The 23,602-nt window shown below is 46.9% G+C and overlaps 1 protein-coding gene across 4 annotated transcripts in view; it reads left to right on the top strand.

Annotated features, from left to right (window-relative positions):
• Positions 1-20,287, top strand: part of SORBS3 (sorbin and SH3 domain containing 3) — a 56,253-nt gene extending 35,966 nt beyond the window's left edge. For 2 of the 4 annotated variants that reach the window (XM_044279016.1, XM_044279015.1), the window contains exons 11-15: positions 175-279; positions 12,481-12,660; positions 14,744-14,829; positions 15,880-15,986; positions 16,074-20,287. In XM_044279016.1, coding sequence (XP_044134951.1) covers positions 175-279; positions 12,481-12,660; positions 14,744-14,829; positions 15,880-15,986; positions 16,074-16,144 — 549 coding nt within the window. In that variant the 3' untranslated portion in view covers positions 16,145-20,287. The remainder of the gene's footprint in view (positions 1-174; positions 280-12,480; positions 12,661-14,743; positions 14,830-15,879; positions 15,987-16,073) is intronic. The other 2 variants (XM_044279017.1, XM_044279018.1) reach the window with 2 other exon arrangements.
• Positions 20,288-23,602: the final 3,315 nt, after the last annotated feature.

Here is a 23,602-nt window from a genome sequence, read left to right as displayed (position 1 = left end):
GTCACTGGAAGGGCAAGGAGAGGGGGGAAGGACAACAGGTCCTTCAGTATGGCAAAACCTAGCACCATAATGGGTTCCCATGTTTCTACGGGGCCACTGGTTGTAGGTTTCACTGTCCCACGTAGCTGAATATCCATATCATCCTAATATATCAATGTTTGCATGCCCCTACAGGTGCTATCCCCCGGTCAGCAGGAACCACTGGACACCCCCCAACTCTCGGGAATTGCTCTTTATGACTTCAAGGCGGATTCTGAAGCAGAGCTACCACTACGAAAAGTAAGGGCAGGTCCCGGTGTTACCGTCACTCCTCTACCTGTCAGTCCTACATGTGCAAACAAACAAAAGAGCGCGTAGCAACCAGATTGTAAACCACGTCAATCAGAAGCCGGCTGTGCTGGAGATGAAGATTCCCCTCTCATTACGTATTAATTAGGCATCTCTTAGGTCTCGGTGTCCAATACAGGTACACGTCAGGAGGATTTCCCGCTATAGAAGACATACAGTGGAACCCACCACTATGTGTAACACGCTTTCTTTCCTCATATGGATTAGCCCAGTAGACTGAAGAGCAGAATAAGGGCCCATTCATACGACCGTACGCCGTCTGTGCCCTCCATCCATGGCCATCCGCAATGCATGTGCACCGGCCATGTGAATCCCGTATTGCGGAGCGGACCCATTGACTTAAATCAGTCCACGATCTGCAATTTACAGCAAAAGAGAGGACATGTCACGGGCCCAAAAGCCCACGGAATCTCTACATAGTGCTTCCATCGGCTTCTTATCCGTGCCTCCGCACTGCTCCATATCTTGTAGATTGTGGATCCATTCAAGTCAATGGGTCCACATCTGTGATACGGGATTCACATGGCCGATGCCCGTATATTGCAGACCTGCCGTTTGCAGTCCGCAATGCGGTCACGGACAGCCTACAGTCATGTGAATGAGCCCTAAAATGTATACCAATGTATGCTAGCCCAACAGACCACGACCGGACACTCCTTAGGCCCGTGTCCCGGTGAAGAGCACCCTATGGATACGTTTGATGTATGCAGTCCATGCAGTTTACTGTCACCATTAGGGGGCCCGTCACCTCTCCTGACATCTATGTGTTAGTAAATGCTTGCATTTCCTATAAAATGAGAATTCTGGAGCATCTGTTCTTACAACTCTCTATTGTGCCGATCTTGGGTTATTCTTCCTAAAAATATAAGAAATACATTTTAAACTGGGAGTTACAATTCCTCTTGTCCATGGGGCATTCCCTACACTGCCTCACCATGTCTAATCATGCAGCTATATTGACCAGGAGAATGATAATGCTCAGTCATCAATGTATTCATACATTTCCAGGAGGAATTACAGAGGAGCATCAAAGTACAGAGCTGTAAAGAGATTTGTGAGAATTCTAAAATGCTTTACAATTATTGTTTCGTAGGTTATTCAGGTATTTACAAGTTAACTGTTATGGGGGAGCTGTCACTGTCACTGTTATGGGGAGCTGTGACTGTCACTGTTCTGGGGGCGCTGTGACTGTCACTGTTATTGGGGAGCTGCGATTGCCACTGTTATGGGGGAGCTGTCACTGTCACTGTTCTGGGGGAGCTGTGACTGTCACTGTTCTGGGGGAGCTGTGACTGTCACTGTTCTGGGGGAGCTGTGACTGTCACTGTTCTGGGGGAGCTGTGACTGTCACTGTTATGGGGAGCTGTGACTGTCACTGTTCTGGGGGCGCTGTGACTGTCACTGTTCTGGGGGAGCTGTGACTGTCACTGTTATTGGGGAGCTGCGATTGCCACTGTTATGGGGAGCTGTGACTGTCACTGTTCTGGGGGAGCTGTGACTGTCACTGTTCTGGGGGAGCTGTGACTGCCACTGTTATGGGGAGCTGTGAATGTCACTGTTATTGGGGAGCTGCGATTGCCACTGTTATGGGGAGCTGTGACTGTCACTGTTCTGGGGGCGCTGTGACTGTCACTGTTATTGGGGAGCTGCGATTGCCACTGTTATGGGGAGCTGTGACTGTCACTGTTCTGGGGGAGCTGTGACTGTCACTGTTCTGGGGGAGCTGTGACTGTCACTGTTCTGGGGGAGCTGTGACTGTCACTGTTCTGGGGGAGCTGTGACTGTCACTGTTCTGGGGGCGCTGTGACTGTCACTGTTATGGGGAGCTGTGACTGTCACTGTTCTGGGGGCGCTGTGACTGCAACTGTTATGGGGAGCTGTGAATGTCACTGTTATTGGGGAGCTGCGATTGCCACTGTTATGGGGAGCTGTGACTGTCACTGTTCTGGGGGAGCTGTGACTGTCACTGTTCTGGGGGCGCTGTGACTGTCACTGTTCTGGGGGAGCTGTGAATGTCACTGTTATGGGGGAGCTGTGATTCTCACTGTTATGGGGAGCTGTGAATGTCACTGTTATGGGGAGCTGTAATGGAGAGAAATGAGATTAGGCAAACCAGCTGCTGAAGAATAAGGGGCCACCCAAAGGGGCCCATCCAAGCTGAATGACAGATGTAAGGTCATTTACCTGAAGGGCCCCTTACATATCGCAGCACCTTGATAATTCTGACCCATTGTGTAGCAAACTGACAAGGCTTTAATGAAGTGACATTAGTGCTCCGGGGCAGACATACCATAGCTGCAACTGGTGCAGCTGCATAGGGGCCCTGCAGGCATTAGGGCCGCAGGGCAGCTCAAAAGTAGCATATGTTCCCTACTGCCTAACTTCCCCTATGCTTTCCGGGGAGGTGGCTATCGAGGGTACAGACGTAGCAGAGGCTCTTATGCCTGTGGGGGCCCAGAAGCCTGACAACTAACAGACACCAGTAATAGAAGTGGCACATTGTAGATGGGGCCCCAGATACAGATTTTGCACTGGGGCCACGGAGCTTCTGGTTACACCTTACATATGCATCTGTAATAGAAAACCTCTGGGTGCTTCCCTATAAAATCGGAGCACACTGAAGTGCAGTAAGGACCCCCAGCAGTGTATGAGCACCATATTACGGATCCGTATGTGCGGGGGTGGGGGGTTACCTAGAGAGGAAGGGGCCCATATACTGATCTTGTATTAGCATCCCCTGCGCAAATGCTGGTACCAGGAGCAGATGCCATAGGTCCCACGTGATCCTATGATGTTGCTCATAGTTTCTCTGTGTGACATATTCACATTAATATAAAACCGTATAATGTACGCAGCACAGAGGTGAAGAACTTTCCGGATACACACTTATCTCATGAGGCCGACACCTGCGCTGTTGCCATAGGCGTGTAAACATGAATAATACAGCAGGGTCATCACTAGGAGTATGACAGCCAAAACGTGACAAGTCAGATCAGTCGTACCCGAAAATTCCTGAGCCTGAGGTGGAACATGACGGCAAGAGGAGGCGCTGATATTCGCCAAGATTTAAAGCATTTAGAAATAATTGTCCCAGTATGACCACTGCCTGCACCCAGCTTTCCCAATCCCCTGAATGGGAAACCTGGAGAATTGGACCCTATTCACACAACCATATTTTTGGTCTGCATCTGATCCGCATTATTTGCGGATTGGACGCAGACCCATTCATCTCAATGGGTCTGCAAAAAATGCGGACAGAACACTGTGTGATGTCCATATTCGTATGTCTGTTCCGCAGCCCATGGAAAAAAAGATAGACCATGTCCTATCCTTGTCTGGCATTTGTTACAAAGGGTCTGCCCAAAAAAAAAACGGATGCAACACAGACATCATCTGTATTTTTTGTAGATCGCAAAATACATACGGTCATGTGAATGCACCTGTAGGGCTCATGAACATGACTGTTTTTTGTCCGCATCTGATTTGCATTTTTTGAGGATCAGATACAGACCCATTCACTTCAATGGGGGCCGCAAAATATGCATGCAGCACGCCGCGTGCTATCCGTATGTCCGTTCCGCGGCCCCGCCAAAAAATAGAACATGTCCTATTCTTTTCTATTTTGTGGACAAGGATAGGACAGTTCCATAGAGGGCAGGGTGTTCCATTCCACAAAATATGGAACGCGCACAGCTGGTATCCGTGTTTTGCGTAATGGCAATTTCCGGGCCAAAAAACCGTCAATGGCCATGTGCATGAGTCCTTAGCGGGTAGAACAGTTCACAATTAGGGCTCGTGCACACGTCCGTTGGTGTTTTTGTGGTCTTTGCGCATAACGGACAAGAATAGGACACGTTCTGATTTTTTGCAGGGCCTAAGGGTGCATTCACACAACCGTCTGTATTTTGCGGTCCGCAAAATGTGGATCTGCTAAAAATACTGGTGAAGTCTTCGTTGCATCCGTTTTTTTTTAGGCTACTTTCACACTAGCGTTCGTCGGTCCGCTCGTGAGCTCCGTTTGAAGGAGCTCACGAGCGGACCCGAACGCCTCCGTCCAGCCCTGATGCAGTCTGAATGGAGCGGATCCGCTCAGACTGCATCAGTCTGGCGGCGTTCAGCCTCCGCTCCGCTCGCCTCCGCATGGCCAGGCGGACAGCTGAACGCTGCAAGCAGCGTTCAGCTGTCCGCCTGGCCGTGCGGAGGCGAGCGGATCCGTTCAGACTTACAATGTAAGTCAATGGGAACGGATCCGCTTGAAGATGACACCATATGGCTCAATCTTCAAGCGGATCCGTCCCCCATTGACTTTACATTGAAAGTCTGAACGGATCCGCTCAGGCATCTTGCGCACTTAGGCTACTTTCACACTAGCGTTCGATCGGATCCATTCTGAACGGATCCGATCGTAATAATGCAGACGGAGGCTCCGTTCAGAACGGATCCGTCTGCATTATATTAGCTAAAAAAAGCTAAGTGTGAAAATAGCCTGGGACGGATCCGTCCAGACTTTCAATGTAAAGTCAATGGGGGACGGATCCGCTTGAAGATTGAGCCATATTGTGGCATCTTCAAACGGATCCGTCCCCATTGACTTACATTGTAAGTCTGGACGGATCCGCACGCCTCCGCACGGCCAGGCGGACACCCGAACGCTGCAAGCAGCGTTCAGCTGTCCGCCTGTCCGTGCGGAGGCGAGCGGAGCGGAGGCTGAACGCCGCCAGACTGATGCAGTCTGAGCGGATCCGCTCCATTCAGACTGCATCAGGGCTGGACGGCTGCGTTCGGGTCCGCTCGTGAGCTCCTTCAAACGGAGCTCACGAGCGGACCAGCGAACGCTAGTGTGAAAGGAGCCTTAGAAATTTTTCTAAGTTATTAATGCAGACGGATCCGTACTGAACGGAGCCTCCGTCTGCATTAATATGATCGGATCCGTTCAGAACGGATCCGATCAAGCGCTAGTGTGAAAGTAGCCTTAGCAGACCCTTCTCAATGCCTATTCTTGACCTCAAAACAGACAAGAATAGGACAAGTTCCATCTTTTTTTATCGGGGCCACATCTTTTGCACCCCCAATTGAAGTGAACGGGTCCACGAACAACCTGTAACCAATGCAGATTGGTGCATGAGCTCTTACGCTGGGTTCACACCTGAGCGTTTTACAGCGCGTTCCTACGCGCTGTAAAACGCACAACAGGCAAGAACCAATGATTCCCTATGGGAAGGGTTCACACCTGGGCGTCTTACAGCGCGTACGATCGCGCTGTAAAACGCCCGACGCTCAAACAAGTACAGGAGCTTTTTTGGGCGCGTTTGACGCGTGTTTGGGCCATAGACTCTTTGGACAACACTGCTGTCAATCACCCAAACGCGCGTCAAACGCGCGTTCACTATTAAAAAAAACGTGCATAAAACGCGCGACAAAAACGCACATAGAAACGCGCGTTTGAGAAACGCCTAGGTGTGAACCCAGCGTTAGGCTAGAGACTGGGAAAGCTGAGTAAGCCTTGTGAGAAGGATAATGGCGGCCATATTGGTTGTCTCTCATCTTTCCTAGTTCCCTGAATGGCAAATCTGTCCCGACAAAGTAGAACAAGGAGATCATTAAAGGGTGCAGCTGTCCACACCCAGCCAGGCTGTGTCCACCCATGGTAGTTGCATGCAGTGCCGGACGTTGCCATCATGCAAACTAAGGGAATGCTTGTGGCCCCTGAGATCGGGGGCCCCTGCTGGCTACAAGGCTTGGCTGGAATAAAATAAAAAATGGCGAAAGGGGCGAACATTCAGCTGTACAGGGAGGCTTCTGTAGAGCAGGAGCCAAAGTTCCCAGGCTGTGCTGCTAAATTGGCCAACGGGTGGCAGAGCTTAGCAGCAAGGGGCCCCTGACAACCCTGTTGACTTTATATGGTCACCCAGCTTTCCCAGGAACTGATAGAACGCTGAAACCTCTGAAGGCATGTGTTTGCATCATCAATATTGAGAACCCGTCCCTGCTACGTAATGTGAGGAATTCCAGGTGCTGAGCGCTGATGAAAATCAGGGATGACGTCTGCTACCTGTATAACTGGGTTACAACGTGCTCCATTCCTTGTACGTGAGTCACAGCGTTTAATACCACACTTTCCAGCACTGTCAGTGTCCTGGGGACTACAACCAAGGACGTACAGATGAAGCAGAGCTGAGATTGTCACATGTGCTCCTGCACAGTACTGCAGGTAGACTAGCTGTATTGTCTTTTGCAGGGTTCCCCAACCTGTGACGTTCTAGCTGTTGCAAAACTACAATTCCCATCATGCTGTAGCCGGTTCTGATGCTTTCTGGGTCTCTAATTCCTGATCCCTGTTGACACGGGAAAAACGTACTCCTCAACCAATCACTAGCCACAGTGGTGACCCACCTCAGTCAGTCATTGGCTGAGGGGTCACCCGCAGCGTCAAGAGGCCAGCGGATGACCTGGTGTCAGAATGGGAGCAATGGGGGATTGCGTGAGGTGCATGAATATTCCGTAATATTTTTATATATAATAATAATAATAAAAATAATAATAGTAGCAATATTTTATAAATATTAATAATTATGTTTCACATACATTATAATTGTATTCATATTAATAATATCAATATATTTTTTAATTCATATTATTAATGTTTTTATTATTTATTAATTATTAATATTCCTTTATGTTTTTAAAACCAGTCTGACTCTTTTTCATAAAAGAAAAAATGTTAGCCAGACAAGCACATTCATAAGGGTTCATTGAGAATTCTGTTGAGACATTTCTTAACTGGCTGACAACCAATGTGACCACGCTTGAATTCTCGCAGAAGTTGTCAACCAACTTTGCATATTGATCAGCTAAATAGAATTTTTAACAACGTGACAGAAGCGGAGTAAGAAGAGACATGGAGAAAAAAAAGAGTGCGGAGACCGTATCGGATTACTGCAGTATCCAAGTGAACCGGAGCTGGGCTGCAGTACCCGACACGGCCACTACACTTTGAATGGCGCTGTTCTTCCAGCCCTGTTCTCAGCGGTGGATCTAGCGCCGGTCAACAGGGGGGGTCGGGAGTCGAACCTCCACCGATCTGATATAGATTACCTATCCTGTGTCAAGGTTATCAATATTATTAGACTGGAAAACTCCCTTTAAAGGCTATGTACACCTTTGAAAGTCAATGGAGGACGGATCAGTTTTCTATTGTGCCAGATTGTGTCATAGAAAACGGATCCGTCCCCATTGACTTACATTGTGTGTCAGAACGGATCCGTTTGGCTCAGTTTCGTCAGACGGACACTAAAACGCTGCAAGCAGCGTTTTGGTGTCCGTCTCCAGAGCGGAATGGAGGCGTAACGGAGGCAAACGGATGCATTCTGAGTGGATCCTTTTCTATTCAGAATGCATTAGGGCAAAACTGATCAGTTTTGGACCGCTTGTGAGAGCCCTGAACGGATCTCACAAACGGAAAAACCAAAAGGCCAGTGTGAAAGTAGCCTAATTACTTATTTCAGCCACATTCTTATTAGTAAGATAAGAACTGAGCTATAGTTAGTGTTTATAATGTCAGAGAGCAGAGATAAGGAGTCCGTCTGCTCCTCAGATGACGGAAAAGACAGAAAATCCACAGGCAGATAGTAGAGCATCTCAGCTCTGTATAGAAAAAAGGGTTCCATATTGTTAATAAAGACCAATTGAAAAAATTATTTTTAGCTCAAAAAAAGTACAATGCAATAATAAAAAAAAAATTGCACCCAAAGGTGTGCATAGCCTTTAAGTTTTAAAGACATTGGCCTTGGGGGGAGAACCCACACTGTAGTTAACGCATGCTTATAAAAATGAAGGGTTAACTGGCAAAACACTCAATAACCCACTCCTTCCTGTCACCAGGAGCAAACTGACTATTAGGGCAGCGCCCATGGGTCCATTGCTGGAGAGGGCGCACACTTCCTTAGTCATTGACATTACTTCTTAAAGGGGTTGTACCATAATAAAGGTGATACGTGTCTGATCATTGGGGATCACTGATACCCCTTTGATGATGGGAACGGGGGTCCTGAGTCTCCTGTATGAATGGAAAGAAGGTCTAGCATGTCACTCCATTGACTCTCTATTGAACTGTTGGAGACAGATGAGTACAGCACTTGGCAATCTCTAGCAGTCCTGCTCCATTGATACAAGGAGACACAAGGGCCCTTGTTCTCATGGGGGTCCTGGTGGTCACCCCCCCCCCCCCCCCCCCGCATATTCTCTGTATTAACTTGTTACACGTCCATATGCCCCTTTTAAAAGGGGTTGTACAGGGTTAGAAAAACACATCTGCTTTTAACTCAATAGAGGTGAGCTGCAATACCAGACACAACCCATAGACAGGTGTGGCGCTGTTTTTTGTAAGAAAGCAGCCATATTTATCTAATCCTAAGCATTCCTCAAATGCACCTAACAGAACAGTTATATGGTTATATCCGAATCCCTCAGTAGTGCAGCCTCAGGCTTTGAGCCTCTATGGTTAATCAGTCAGAGCTCAGCATAGCAGATGGCAGGGCTAGAAGATCTCCTGGCAGGTCTCTATGCCATTGGCTCCTTGTATTTTACAGGGATCTATTGGTTTTCCACTCCAGATTCCTGTCGTGGCTGCGGGACGTGCGGCATATTCACGAGCTGAGCGTTCCAGTGCCCTACAGCGCTGATTGTCAGCCTTCTCCCTATTAATGCGCATAGGAAGGGAACTGTCAATGCGTCCCTGCATAAGAAAATAGAGTTAGTGGTCAGGACTTTCGGAAAGTCAGAGTTGTCACCCAGCTTTCCCAGAAACAGACATCACTATGAAATGAGTGAACTGACTTAAATTTACTGGGGATTTTTTTTTAAATTTTATTTTAGAGGGAAAGTCTGGTTCAAAAACTAAACTACCATTTTGTGCACACAGCACTTATTCATACTTCATGTGTCTCCATGGTTACAGACTACAAACAAACGTTGTGTAGTCTGATCCTTCAGGCATGTCTTGCTCTTTTCCATTTGACTCCTGCTTCTTCCTCACCTACAGGGGTAGGTCACCCAGGTTGATGGGGTTCTCGTTGGTCAGTCCCACGCTGATCAGATTTAGGGCATATTGATATGGCAAAAATGACTTGCATGTATGAAGTAGTGCAGCATAATCCTGCTGGCGAGTGCACTGAATGTACTGAATGCCTCCGTGACCATGTGTTTTTCGGTTCTGCGGATGTCCTAGTTCCTGTTTTGGATCCAGATGACTAACGGCAAGGTGCAAATGTCAAAAGACAGATAGCACTGGTTATATCCAAATCCTGCTTCAGGGGCATAATAACTATACGGGGGAGGGAAATTTCAGTTGCACACGGTCCTGTAACAAGTTACTTACAGGGTGCCGCCACTTCAAACAGAATATGATAGAACAAATTTGCATGAGAATGTTACACATTTACAGTCTGTGTTATAGGCCAGAGCTGCATTCACTGCTATGTAGGCTTCAGAGCTGAAATCTCCCTGGATCAATATCTGTATATAACTTTCAGTAGTGGTTCTCATTCTGGGACTGACACTGCACAATAATCTAAGGGGAAACGACATACTGTTACGGATATGATTAACTACAAGCTTGTTGACTGTTTCCATTGACAACCACTAGTAGAATAATTAATGCAGCTCAAAAACTGTAATACAGCTCGTAAGTTAGGATCGGTAGAAGAAAGGTAACGGAATATATATATATATATATATATATATACAGGGCCGGCTCCAGGTTCATGTGGGCCCTTGGGCGATAAATCCTAGTGGGCCCCCAGAGCTTTTTTTTTACTTTTATATGTCCCCCTGTGGCCCTTCACACAGCATAATGAGCCCCCCAATGCCCCCTATGCAGTATAATAACCCCCAGTGGCCCCCCACACAGTATAATATACTGTATGGAGGTGGCACTGGGGGTCATTATACTGTATGGTAATCACTGGGGGTCATTATATTGAATGGAGGGTCATTGGCGATATATATACTAAATGGGGGCACTGGGGGTCATTATACTGTGTAAGGGGCCCTCACAGTGTAATGACCCCCCAGTGTCCCCATTTACATACCTATCATTGCTGGAGTGCAGGGGAGCCGGCGGTCCTGTCATTCACTAACCGTAGCTCATCTCCCTGCGCTCCTTCTCTTCTCCGGTGCGGCAGTGAGACACACGTCATGACGTCACCGCTGGGCCGGGCCTGGAGGAGAGAAGATGGGCAGTGATGTAGCTAGAACTGACTGGGCCCCACAGCAGATTTTAGTACGCCCCCCCAGTGGGTTCGCATCACACTTTTCCTATCGGTTTGATGTATACAAAAGTTCAGCACTCAAAGTTTTTGTATCCTGAAGAGTCCAGTAAAAAACACATACGTTAACGTATATGTTTTTTTACAATGGAACTGTATGGTGAACGGACGCCGCTGTACGGCATCAGTCTGAGGATTGTATGGTGAACGGACGCCACTGTACGTCATCAGTCTGAGGATTGTATGGTGAACGGATGCCACTGTACGTCATCAGTCTGAGGATTGTATGGTGAACGGACGCCGCTGTGCGGCATCAGTCTGAGGCATCTGTTAACGCATACATTTTTGGAATACATTAAACGGATGGCAAAAATGTGATGTGAGCCCAGCCTTAGTGCCAGAATAAGCACCAGTACACAGCGGAGCAGCGTGGCGCAGAGGGGGGCCGCCATGTACTGACAGAGCGCTACCTGGTCATAGTGGTCAGGAGTGAGGAGTGCTTCCCAAGGATCATTTATCTATTGGGAAATACAGGGCACAGTATAATATACTAAAATCTATATACTATATTAGCCCTACACCCGAATAATAATACAATTAGTCCCCACTCATGCCAGGTCTAAAAAAGGTGGTGTGGGCAGGCAAGGGGATACAGTTATGGCCATACAGTTATTGGAAACAACCGCCACACAGTGACCGGATAACACCACTGTATAGTGACTGGATAACACCTCTGTACAGTGACCATATAGCACCGCCATACAGTGACCGGATAAAAGGGTATAAGGGGGCACAGTACAGGGAATGACTAGGGAGGGGCACTGCACAGAGTGTGGTAAGACGGCACAATGAGGGTATAAGGAGGCACAGTACGGGGTGGGGGGCACAGTCACATGACCCTGTGATGTTAGAAGGTTCTTATGGTGAATGCGGTTTAGACACCACCATAATGAGAGGCAGAGGAGTGAGACAGGGGCCCTGGATGGACAGGAGGGTTGGACACAGCAAGTAGGTGGAAGGGGCTCTGAGGGGGATTCATACAAAAAGTAAGTGGCAGGGGGTCTGTGCAGGGCAGCAACAGGAGATAGGAGGGTGGAACAGGAGCTCTGGATACATGAGGGAGGAAAGGAGACAGCAGGGGCCCCATGAGGATGAGATAGGACAGGATATGGGGGGAAGGTGTCATGGAGGCAAACTGCTTAATAAGGCCGAAAAACAACCAAATAGCATGAAGCTGCTGGTCTACAGCATCCAGCAGCAACTCGAAGAGTTCAGCCTGCCCACCCTCCTGTCCCACAGAGATAAGACAGTCACAGTGCGGACTCACAGACTGTGTTCACACTTCTGCTCTAGCCCTGCGGTCTCTCTCCTCAGGCAGTCTTGTGTAGCGGGGCATGTCTGAAGCTCTACAGCAGCCGGCCTCATGTGACTATCAGAGGGCCCATCAGAGGGGTACTGCGTAAGTGAAATGACAGCAGTGTCATTGATGGAAGTGCTCATAGCAGCTGAGTGGGCCCCACCAGGAGCAGTGGGCCCCAGCACTTGCCCAGGTATGCCGGGTGCTGACGCCGGCCCTGTATAGATATATATATATATATATATATATATATATATATTACTGTATATATATATACAAATATACTCTACGTTTTAAATGTTATATACACTATGCATATACTGGTGATCGATGGTGGACAGACCCTTCAGAGTGACAATCCTACTTTCACCACCACTGTACTTTTATTATTTTTTGCGCTGTTTTCATTTTGTGAATATGTACTGTGGGTATTGTCAGTCTAATTATGGCTTCGTGCCTACGTATGTCCATGTGTCAGCCGCTGTATCATTGTCACTGTCTCTGCCTCAGGGCCAGCGTGTTCTTATTAATCGGAGGGTTGGTGGCAATTGGTTTGAAGGCCGAGTTGAAGGCTCCAGGCGACTTGGCCTATTTCCTGCAACTTATGTGCAGGTCACAGATGGTCTTGTGCAGGCCAGGAAGGTGGACGCCATAATAAAGCGAGCTCCAGATACTAACTCTGTAGAGCAGGTCAGTACTAACAATGACTTATTCCTATATATATCTGTCACTGATGATTTCATGAGGAAAACCAACACAGCTCACACGATACAACCCTGGCTCTGCTCTATATGCTCTGCTCCCTCAGTCCGCTATATAAAGTCTTTTCTCCGGGCTTTGTTCTGCAAGATCATATCAGGCCTTCTGAAATCTCAGCTGATTGAGGAGGACACTACACAGTCATCTGGTGAAAAATTCACTTTTCCTTGCAGGTCAATGTTTCTCATGTCCAAAATCTGCTGCATGACTCTACATGGTCCAGGCCAAGACTGTACTCTACGTAGCAGAATTGTTCTAGATCTTCTGTTCCCTGAATCTGTGCCACATGCCACATCTGCTGTATATCTCTGCTCCACATGCCCTTCCTCCTGTCTCTGCTCTACATGTTCTGTCCTTAGGCTGTGCTGTACATACTCTATCTCCTGTCTCTGCTCTACATGTTTTTTCCTTAATCTGTGCTGTACATACTCCACCCCGTCTCTGCTCTACATCTTCTGCACCCTGTCTCTGCTCTACATGTTCTGTCCTTAGGCTATGCTGTACACGCTCTGCCCCGTCTCTGCTCGACATGGTCCATCCCCTGTCTCTGCTCCACATGCCCTTCCTCCTGTCTCTGCTGTACATGCTCTATTCCCTCTCTCTGCTCTACATGCTCCATCCCCTCTCTCTGCTCTACAAGTTCTGTCCTTAAACAGTGCTGTACATGCTGTATCTCTGTTTCTGCTCTAAATGCTCTATCCCCTGTCTCTGCTCTACATCTTCTCTCCTTAAATGTACATGCTCTATTCCATGTCTCTGCTTCATATGTTCTGTCCTTCGGCTGTGCTGTACATGCTCTATCCCCTGTCTATGCCCTTCATGCTCTATCTCCTATCTCTGCACTACATGTTCTCACCTTAGGCTGTGCTGTACATACTCTATCCCCGTCTCTGCTCTACATGATCTGCTCCCTGTCTCTGCTCTACATGTTCTGCCCTAAGGCTGTGCTGTACATGCTGTATCTCTGTTTCTGCTCTACATGTTCTATCCCCTGTCTCTGCTCTACATGTTCTCTCCTTAAACAGTGCTATACATGCTCTATCCTGTCTCTGTTCTACATGTTCTAACCCTGTCTCTGCTTCACATGTTCTTCCCTTAGGCCTCTTTCACACAGGCGGGTGCGTTGCTGGAAAATGCGTGATTTTTCCCCGCGAGTGCAAAGCATTTTAATGCGGTTTGCACACGCGTGAGAAAAATCGGCATGTTTGGTACCCAGACCCGAACCCAGACTTCTTCACAGAAGTTCGGGCTTGGGATCGGTGTTGTGTAGATTTTATTATTTTCCCTTATAACATGGTAATAAGGGAAAATAATAGCATTCTTAATACAGAACGCATAGTACAATAGGGCTGAAGGATCATATGATGTGATATGGAAGTTTCTGTACTTATAATTTCTAATGTACAATGATTGACATTGTCTGATACTGTATGTCGAGTATTTAAATATGTATATCTATTTCGATATTGGCTTTGGCTAAGTCGATGCTTTCAAGTGGCTATGAAAAGCTTTAATTGTGTAGCCGTTTTTTCATTGCTTTATTTATAATTATGTATGTCCTTAAAATCAATAAAAAATTATTAACCAAAAAAAAAAAATATATATATATATAACTCACCTCATTCACTGTACCCCTGACTCTGCATTACATGTTCTGTCCTTCGGCTGTGCTGTCCATGCTCTGCCTCCTGTCTCTGCTTGACATGCTCTAGCCTCTGTCTCTGTTCTACATATTCTGCACCCTATCTCTGCTTCACTTCTTCTTTCCTTAGCCTCTGCTGTACATCCTCTGTCTCCAGTCTCTTCTCTACATGCTGTGCCCCCTGTCTCTGCTTGACATGCTCTAGCCTTTCTTCTACATGTTCTGCACCCTGTCTCTGCTTCACTTCTTCTTTCCTTAGCCTCTGCTGTACATCCTCCAGTCTCTGCTCTGCAGTCTCTGCTCTACATGCTGTGCCCCTGCCTGATGGGTGTGATATCTAGTTATTGACACTCTGCTCCCTATCTGTTGCAGGTCTCTAGTGCTCTAACACTAAAAGAAAGACCATGCACTGTGCAGGCCCCTGCATCCAACCGGCTTCAGGAGCTGAAAGGAACCCTGTAAGTTCTCTGTGGATCTGGGGATATGACGCATGGAGGGGTCACCTTATGATGTAAAATTCACATCTGGAACATAACCTGTTGTAAAAGATCTCTCCCATGTGCATGGTGAACGTTACCTCATCTGTCAATGTAGTTATTTCCAAGCCAGGGTGTAGCTATAGCAGAAGCAGAGCTAGCATTCGCACCAGGATCTTGGAGCCTAAAGAGGCCTAATAAGGGGCCAATGAGACCTCCATATTATAATTGCCACTTGGTACATAAAAGCCCTGTTAATTATTTAGCATTTTTGACCCAACAGCTTTGAGTTATGCCTTAGATTGTCTCCTTCTCCTTCCCCTAAGTCATGACCAAGGGTCTAAAATACTGACAACCACCAGGACCACCTGTGACACCTCTTCTCCCACAGTTAGGGCTACACAACGACATTTGTTGCACCAATGTTGTGCGACAATTTTTATAATGGTAGTCTATGGTGTCGCACTGCAACATGCGACATGCTGCGACTGCAACACGAGAGTCGCAAAAAACCCATTCGAGATGGATTTTTCTGTGACTGTCTTGTTGCAGTCGCAGCATGTCGCAGTGCGACACCATAGACTGCCTTTATAAAAATTGTTGCGCAACATTAATGTCGTGTTGCAGTGTAGTTCTGCCCTATGTGTCGCGCGACGCATGTCGTCGTGTAGCCCTAGCCTTAGGCTACATGCACATGACCGTATGTGTTTTGTGGTCCGAAAAAAAAACCGGATGACATCAGTATGCCACCCATTTTTATTGCGGATCCATTGTAACAATGCCTAAAACGGACGAGACTAGGACATGTGCTATTTTTTTTTGTGGGGCTACGGAACGGACATACTGATGCGGACAGCATACCATTAAATAAATGGGTCCGTATCCTATCCACAAAAAAAACGGAACGGACACGGAAGCAAACAACGTTCGTGTGCATGTATCCTTAAAGGGATGAAGATTTGCCGAGTGAAATGATGCAACACTGAAAGAGGATCAAGTATGGATTGCCCATTAGTTTCTTCTTACTTCCAGGTACCGGGTATTATTTAATTACTCCCCGAAAAACACAGATGAGCTGCAGCTAAATTCTGGAGACATAGTGACGGTGACACAGCATTGTGATGATGGATGGTATGTAGGTAGGTAACCCTGTGCTGTAGACTATGTAATGTTGCAGTGGGCATCTCGGCTAAATGGTCCATGTCATCCTTCTCTGTGTCTCACAGGGGTCTGCTGGAGGACACAAAAGTTTGGCACCTTCCCTGGAAACTTTGTTGCTCTATATGAAACCTCATAGACTGTATCTGAAACCATGAACTGACCAACGATGGTAACACCAAGCACTCAGCTTGAAAATAATGATGTCTGTATGGGAACAGTGACCAGACCGAGGAATCTACTCATTGACTTATGTATATGCAGTCTCACCAGCGTCAATGTATACCTGTCAACAAACCTGATTTACATGTTATCTTACTCTTCCTGATCTGCTGGTTTCTGTAATCCAGTTTTACTTCTTACATCTGATATGTAACTATGAGAGCATGTAATCCCTTAAATGTCTACATTCCCTCCCGGGACAAGACTCTACACTGCCAATGCTGGTGCCCATGATCTCCACCTACTTCAAGCACAGACCAAACTGGCAATTATTTCAATACCCACAATTCTATATTTTTTCCACTCATCCTTATGCCATCAGATAGTGAGCGTTGCTAAAGATGTTAAAGGGTTAGTCTGCTTAAGAAAAGAACATTTACTCTGTTCTGACTGGGAATTCTGAGTTAATAGAGGTTCTCTGTTCATCTCTTCACCAGAGAAGTGATGGGTCACAATGATCATCTCTTGTTCTGGAGGACCTGTCCTGTCCTGGATGGCACAGACAACTCATTCATGTAAATGAACATTCTGCAATGCTTAATTTTGACCCGTGGTGGTGCTGCAAGAAAAATTGGACACCTACTAAGAACTTTAGTCGCAGATTGCCCCTGATCGCTGTTTGGCCCTGGGTCCATCTGATTGTCAATGATCCTTCTAGCAAGTAGGGATTGTCCAAACTGGAAGAAGCCCTTTGTTTTCCAGGAGTAGAATATTGATGATGTATCCTTAGGAGAGGTCATCAATATGTAATTGGTGGGGGTCCAACACCGGACATCACCACCAATCAGCTGTTTGAAGCAGCCATGGCGCTTCGGTGACCGCTGTGGCCTCCTCATAGCTTACCAGCACATGTTGCATAGTGGCAGTGCTTGGACTGAGCAGCACATAGGCCATGTAACCAATAAATGTGATGTCACTGACCTAGGAAGAGGCTACAGTGCTCACCGGAGCATTATGGCCTCTTCACACAGCTGATTGCCAGGATTTGAACCCCCACCAATCAGATGTTAATGGCCTATCATGAGGATCAATATTTTACTCCCGGAAAACCCGTTTAAGGAAACAGCTGATCACGCTTACTGTGTCTGTATCTCTCGTAGACATTGATGTCATAACAAAGCCTCCTTAGTATAGCAATAAGAGATAGAGAAGTAGACCTCCTCTCCATCTCTAAGAACAATTTGGTGTTGAGCTAAAGATCTGAGTAATCTGAGGCTTGTTGTTAGGGACGTACGACTGGACAACCACGATATACAGCCTACAGGTCCCTTTACGCAGACAATTAGGCAATTATCAGGAATGAACTAAATATTCCTGATAATTGCCTGAACATCAGCAGTGATTATTTTTGTTGACGGCAGAACAACACCATCACCCGCTGAGTGAGCGTTTCCTCGTTCATCTGGTGATCACGGCACCTTTTACACAGGCCAGTTACCAGGAACAAATGTTTATACAAACCTTCGTTCCCCGATAATCTCCCTAATTATAGGTCCCTGTAAAAGGACCTTAACACTGCAGTTGTTAGACTGGTCGCTCGGGATACATAGCCTATCCCATATTACCATGGTTAACTCAGAGCTTAATTAGCATTTTGCTGATTTATAAAAACTGTCTAAAAAAAAGTCACTAAAATGTTGAAGCTTATATAAACCAATCACAATGTAGATTTTATGTTTTGGGAGCATAATAGGAAAAGAAAGCCGTGCTGGTAAAGCCTCCCAAACCACACTGCACAAAAACATATCCAATCCCTCTTTCAGCCCCCTCCAAAAAATAATATCCTGGTAATATCCTAGATTGGTAGCTCAGTTCCGATGTGTAGATCTGTGTGCACAAATGATAAACCAGATACACACACATTTTATTAGGTTTAAGTACTCTGTATGCAACGCCCGCACTGCACGTGGTTAAAGTGTTAATGTATTGTACTTTATGCATGTTATGTCTCATAGACCAGGGGTCTCAAACTCTGCCCATACATAGAAAATAATTTCCAGTAGATGGGATGCATTCATTTTATTTCATACACAATTATTGTTAATAGAATACAGCATCGCATACCTCTTACATCCAGTGACTTCTCCTCTGATGTAGAAGTTCTCTTTCCTCATCTTCTCCATTGGGACCAGACCGCCATGACAGCTTCTTTCAGCCCTTCATCTCTGCAGAGTTTGGCACACAGACCTCTTAGGTTCCTCACTTCTCCATCATTCTCCTCTCCTGGTGCCCCATCGTTGTTATTCTGCTGCTACCCCAAATTCTGTACCCACTGTGCTTCACAATGCCCACATACACCATACTGCAAAAATAACAGTGCTGTACAGATAGCCCTCCCATAGTAATAGTGCACCCAGACTGCCCTTAATAGTAAAAGTGCGCCCTTCTATAAGGCAACTCTTTAGAGCCCCCAGTAGTAGTAGAGCCGATCTATAAGGCAACCCTATAGAGACCACAGTAGTGATAAAGTCCCCTATAGTGTCCCCAGTAGTTATAATGCCTCATATAGTGGCCCCAGTATTTATTATGCCCCCTGTAAGAGCTCCCTGTAGTGCCCCCAGTATTTATAATGCCCCCTGCAGTGCCCATTTAGTTATAATGCCCCCTGCAATGCCCCTGTAGTCATAATGCCCTCCTGCAGTTATAACCTCCCTGTAGTGTTTACTGTTTTATAATGCCCCCTGTAGTGCTCCAACCTGTATTAATGTCCCCAGTAGTGTCCCCTGTATTATTATGTCCCCATTATAGTTTTCCAGTCTGTCTTATTGCCGCAATTAACGCGTCTGTATTATACTGCCGCCCGTAGTGCTGAAATCTGTATCAATACCCCCAATAGTGCCCCATGTATTATAATGACCCCCTCCGTAATGTTCTGGCCTGTATTAGTGCCCCATGAATTATATTGCTCCCTCTCCCCCAGTGCTCCAGCCTGTAAGGTCCCCAGTAGTGCCCACTCCTGTTCACCGGTGCAGAAGGCCACAGGAGATGTGATGAAGTGGTCAAAAATGGCAGTATTCTAATGCAGGTGTTCGTGACCATGTAATCGCGCCACCTCAGATCCAGTGCAGGAGATCACAGTGATGTAATTGCGACTTCCAGTGCCATTCTACTGCCTCATAGGCTCTAATCCTAGTGACGCGAGGCCTATGAGGCTGAACGATGTGGACGAGAGTCATAGGCACCCGTGGTCCATCTGCCAACTGCCGCCTTGAACTAAGATGCTTATTTTGCCTCATGGTCGCGGACTTCAGATGATTGCCTCAGGGACCACATGCAGCCAGTGGCCACGTGTTTGAGACCCCTGTCATAGATTGTGTATGAGAGAGTAGTGGGCCCCTGGTTGCTTTAGCTAGGCAGGACTGGCAGCCTCTATCCTATTTCAATCAGTTATTGTGAGCCAAAACTATGTGTGGGTCAAAAACACAAAACAGGGGGAAATCTTTGCATTATACCTTATCTCTGAGTAGGTTTCACTACGTGTTTTAGCTCACAATAACTGATGGAAATAACTGATCATATGTGCCAGCCCTTCAGGGAAGAAGTCATTATTTTCTACAGAGATTGTAACAGTTCTACAAGTGGGAGTGCACAGCATTCTGCACCATTGCTACAGACTTCCCTGCATATGGTGGGATCTAATGAGCTTCAAGTTCCCTATCATACCAAAAGAACCGCCCGATCATGTGTTTAGAGACTGTGCTATATTACCAGTATAGTAAGAGGAATAAGTTGCACCCCCTTTCTGAGCTGACATAGACTGAGCAGATTATAAGAAGGAGACTCCTATACGTAGTCTTGAGAAAGTGCACATGGTAACTGTAAAGACTTGGCTTGACGTATTCAGTGCCTGTGTGAACCTACTGAATCGCTTCAGAAAAGTGCTGCACTACCAGTTGTTTCATCATATCACTGCTCGGCCTTAGGTAACATAAGGAGAGCAGCCTCCATGACTACTACAACCTCTTTCTGCACTACTACCCCTGTCCTTTCCCTCTCCCTGCTTAATTATTGCATGTACGTGTAGTTCGTGCCTTATAATTTAGTTTCTCTCTGGCCTTAATTACTGGGGTGCCAAAATCTGAAGCTGTTTTATATAGATCTGGGCACACCCTGCTTTCTATTTGGCAGAAGATAATTAGCAGTTGACCTCAATGTCACTTGGTAATTATCTATGTAGCAACAAGTAAGAAAAAAAAGGTGTCAATGGTGCATATAAAATGTATATATTCTTACATAATTGACATGCATTCTCATATATAATACTGTACATGTTATATAATACATGTGCGCGGTTTACATAATTATAGACTATAGGGGAGATTTATCAAAACTGGTGCTAAAGAAAACTGTCTTAAAGGGGTTATCCAGGATAATATATCGATGACTTATCCACAGGGTAAGTAATTAGTATCAGATATGCGGGGGTGCGACACCCGGGTCCCTCGCCGATCAGCTGTTAGAAGAGGCCTTGAGCGCTGCAGCCTCTTCCCAGTGACATCACTGTATACCGGTCACATGCCGTATTTGCAGCTCAGCTGGATTCAAGTCAATGGGGCTGGGCTGCCATACCAAGCACTGCCACTATATGATGTACGGCGCTGTCCTTAGAAAGCTGCCAGAAGCCTGCATCGCTCCCTATAGCTCTGGTGAGAGCTGTGGCTCCCTGAACCAACTGATAACGGTGACCTATCCTGAGGACAGGGCCTCCTGCACACGAATGTGTGCGCCCCATGGCCCAGCTGTGGCCCGCAAATTGCCAGCCGCAATGCACGAACACCCACCGTGGGCCAGCTGCAGCGGATCGTGGACCCATTCACTTTAATGTGAACTGGCCGTTCCGCAAAAAGATAGGACATGTTCTATCTTTTTGCGGAACGGAAGTACGGGACGAAACCCCACAGAAGCACTTCGTAGTGCTTCCGTAGGGTTCCGTTCCGAACCATTCCGCATCCCATTGAAGTGAATGGGTCCGCATCCGTGATGCGGAATGCACACGGAACGGTGCCCGTGTATACGGCCACGGGGCGCACACGTTCGTGTTCAATAAGCCTAAGTTATCATTATCTTTTCTATGACCGCTCTTTTGTACAATATCAATACGCCTGCCGCTGTTTTTTAGTTTTTTTTGGGGAGAAAAATAGGAGGACTGCAGTGGGGTGTGCGGCATAAATATAGACATCGGACATGAGAAGGAAGTGAAGGGCTCAGGAGGTTAGGAGAAAAATTCTACAGCCGATGAGGAATTTGCAGAAGACCTAAGGAGTCACGGCTCTGTGTCCTCTCAAACTTCTGGCAAAGTCATTGAAATCCACAGACCAGAGCGAGGTTTCACAGCCGGGACGGAGAGGAATCTGAGAGCCACGGCGTCTGAGAAATATGACAGGGAAATTGGACACACCTAGATATAAGGATGAGTGTATATTCTAAGCCTTGTCCACAGGGGGCGCTATCAGTCATACCCGTGAAGTTGATGTACTGCAGTAACATCCAGGTAGCCCCAATGTGACAGGGAGTCTGCCATCTCCACAATAAGCATACCGCCATGTAGGGTAGATGCCCCAAAATATAGCCATACCTTTCTTGTGAAAATCTGGTCTTCTAATCCTGAGAAATGCTTCTTTTTATGCAAATAAGGTTTCTGTTTTTTTTTAGGGGGCCGCTCCATCTGGTCTACTATCGCTCGGCCATAATGCCACCCATCGCCTCACTCTCTTGTTTGATTGACTGTCCCTGAGATTTCAGAGCCTGGTAGTGATAATGCAGAGCAAGTAAGCTGCACCAAATGGAGCGGCCCCACCCATGGGGCACCAGGAAAAAGGATTTGCATAAAAAATAAGAAGTATTTCTCATAATTAGGGGACCAAATTTTCACAAGAAAGGTATGGTTACGTTTCACAACCCCTACACCACGTGGCGGTATGGTCTCATTTTGAAGGTGACAGACTGCCCTTAAAGGGGATATACATATCGATGGGTTATCCTAAGGATACGTCATCAATATCAGGTGGGCGGGGCTCCGACTCTCGCAACCCCCGCCGATCTGCTGTACAAAGAGAGGCTGTGAGCGCTGCGGCCTCTTCCTAGGTCATGTGACATCATGTTCATTGGTCACATGGCCTGAACTGCCATACCAAGCTGGCGCTGTGCTTGGTAACCTGCGAGGAAGCCGCGGCACTCGCTGGAGCTCTGATGAGTTTCCTCAAACAGCTGATCGGCGGAGGTACCGCGAGTCCAAACCCTCCGATCTCATATTGATGACCCGTCCTGAAGATAGGTCATCAATATGTAAATCGCGGAGAATCCCTTTAACTTTGATCAATTAATTTTGACTGTGCAGGAGTTATTCATCTGAAAAATGGCGCTATGACCCTCTTGAACCTGTTTAAGAATGCCATGCCAAGGTCTACAACTACTTCAGTGCCAGCTACTATGAGCCACCCATCCCTTACATCTTGTAACCCGCGGCAAACCTGCGGGTAATTCCGAGGATCTGTGCATGGGTAAAGGTAGATTTTTTGCCCAGAGTCCCACTTTAAGACAGGATTTATCTACATGCCCCATGGCATCATTTTCAGTAGCTCATGCTGTAGATGTGGGTTGGCTTGTCTGTCATTTTGGGCTGACCCAGCCACCATATTGGTCACAGAAGAGTTTGAGATTGCAGTCAGATATAGGACGGGTGGCCATCTACGCACGTGAAGTCTGTGGACATTATCAAGACAGTGACGCCAACGACTCCCTCAGAGGCACACTCATGCGTGGCTGCCTCTCCACCTCTTGTGGACTGATAGCCATCAGAGGGGATGGGTGGTGGAGACCTCAAGGTGTGTGACCTTTTCCATGGCTTTGGACAAATCGGAAAATGTGTCAGACCTCAATTGAGGGCGATGAACTGTAATAGCGCACACAGCCCCTACAATTATCTATGAATTGTGCCAATGGCTGCACCATATTGTCCCTTTTTGCCCATGTTGACCTGATACGTGTCCTCTTCCTCTCTATTCTTCTGTATTGTACACCTCTACACTGATCACTCGTTCCCCTCTTATTCCCACATCCCTGCCTCCTCGTCCTCCTCTGCTGAGATCTGCCCTCCCTGGGTGTGGCCCCCTCCATCTCCCTTACGTAAGTGCCCTACCTCTATCTGTCACAGTGCCCACTGCCTCAGGCAGAGTTGCAGGGCGAGGTGGCAGTGATGAAGATGGCGGAGTACATTCCACATCTTTACAATATGAATCAGATTCTCTGGAGGATGTAGCGACCGGTTCACCCCGCTGAAGGCTGCACATTTATATCAGAGGCTTCAGGGTACAAGTAGGAGTCTTAACATGTCTCAAGTTTCTTGTGCACAGGAAACCTCTTCTGATTGCAAGGG

Source organism: Bufo gargarizans, chromosome 2 (assembly GCF_014858855.1).
Source record: "Bufo gargarizans isolate SCDJY-AF-19 chromosome 2, ASM1485885v1, whole genome shotgun sequence".
NCBI classification, from domain to species: Eukaryota; Metazoa; Chordata; class Amphibia; order Anura; family Bufonidae; genus Bufo; species Bufo gargarizans.
Note: the sequence above shows the minus strand (reverse complement) of the source record. Positions and strands in the feature narration are given on the sequence as shown.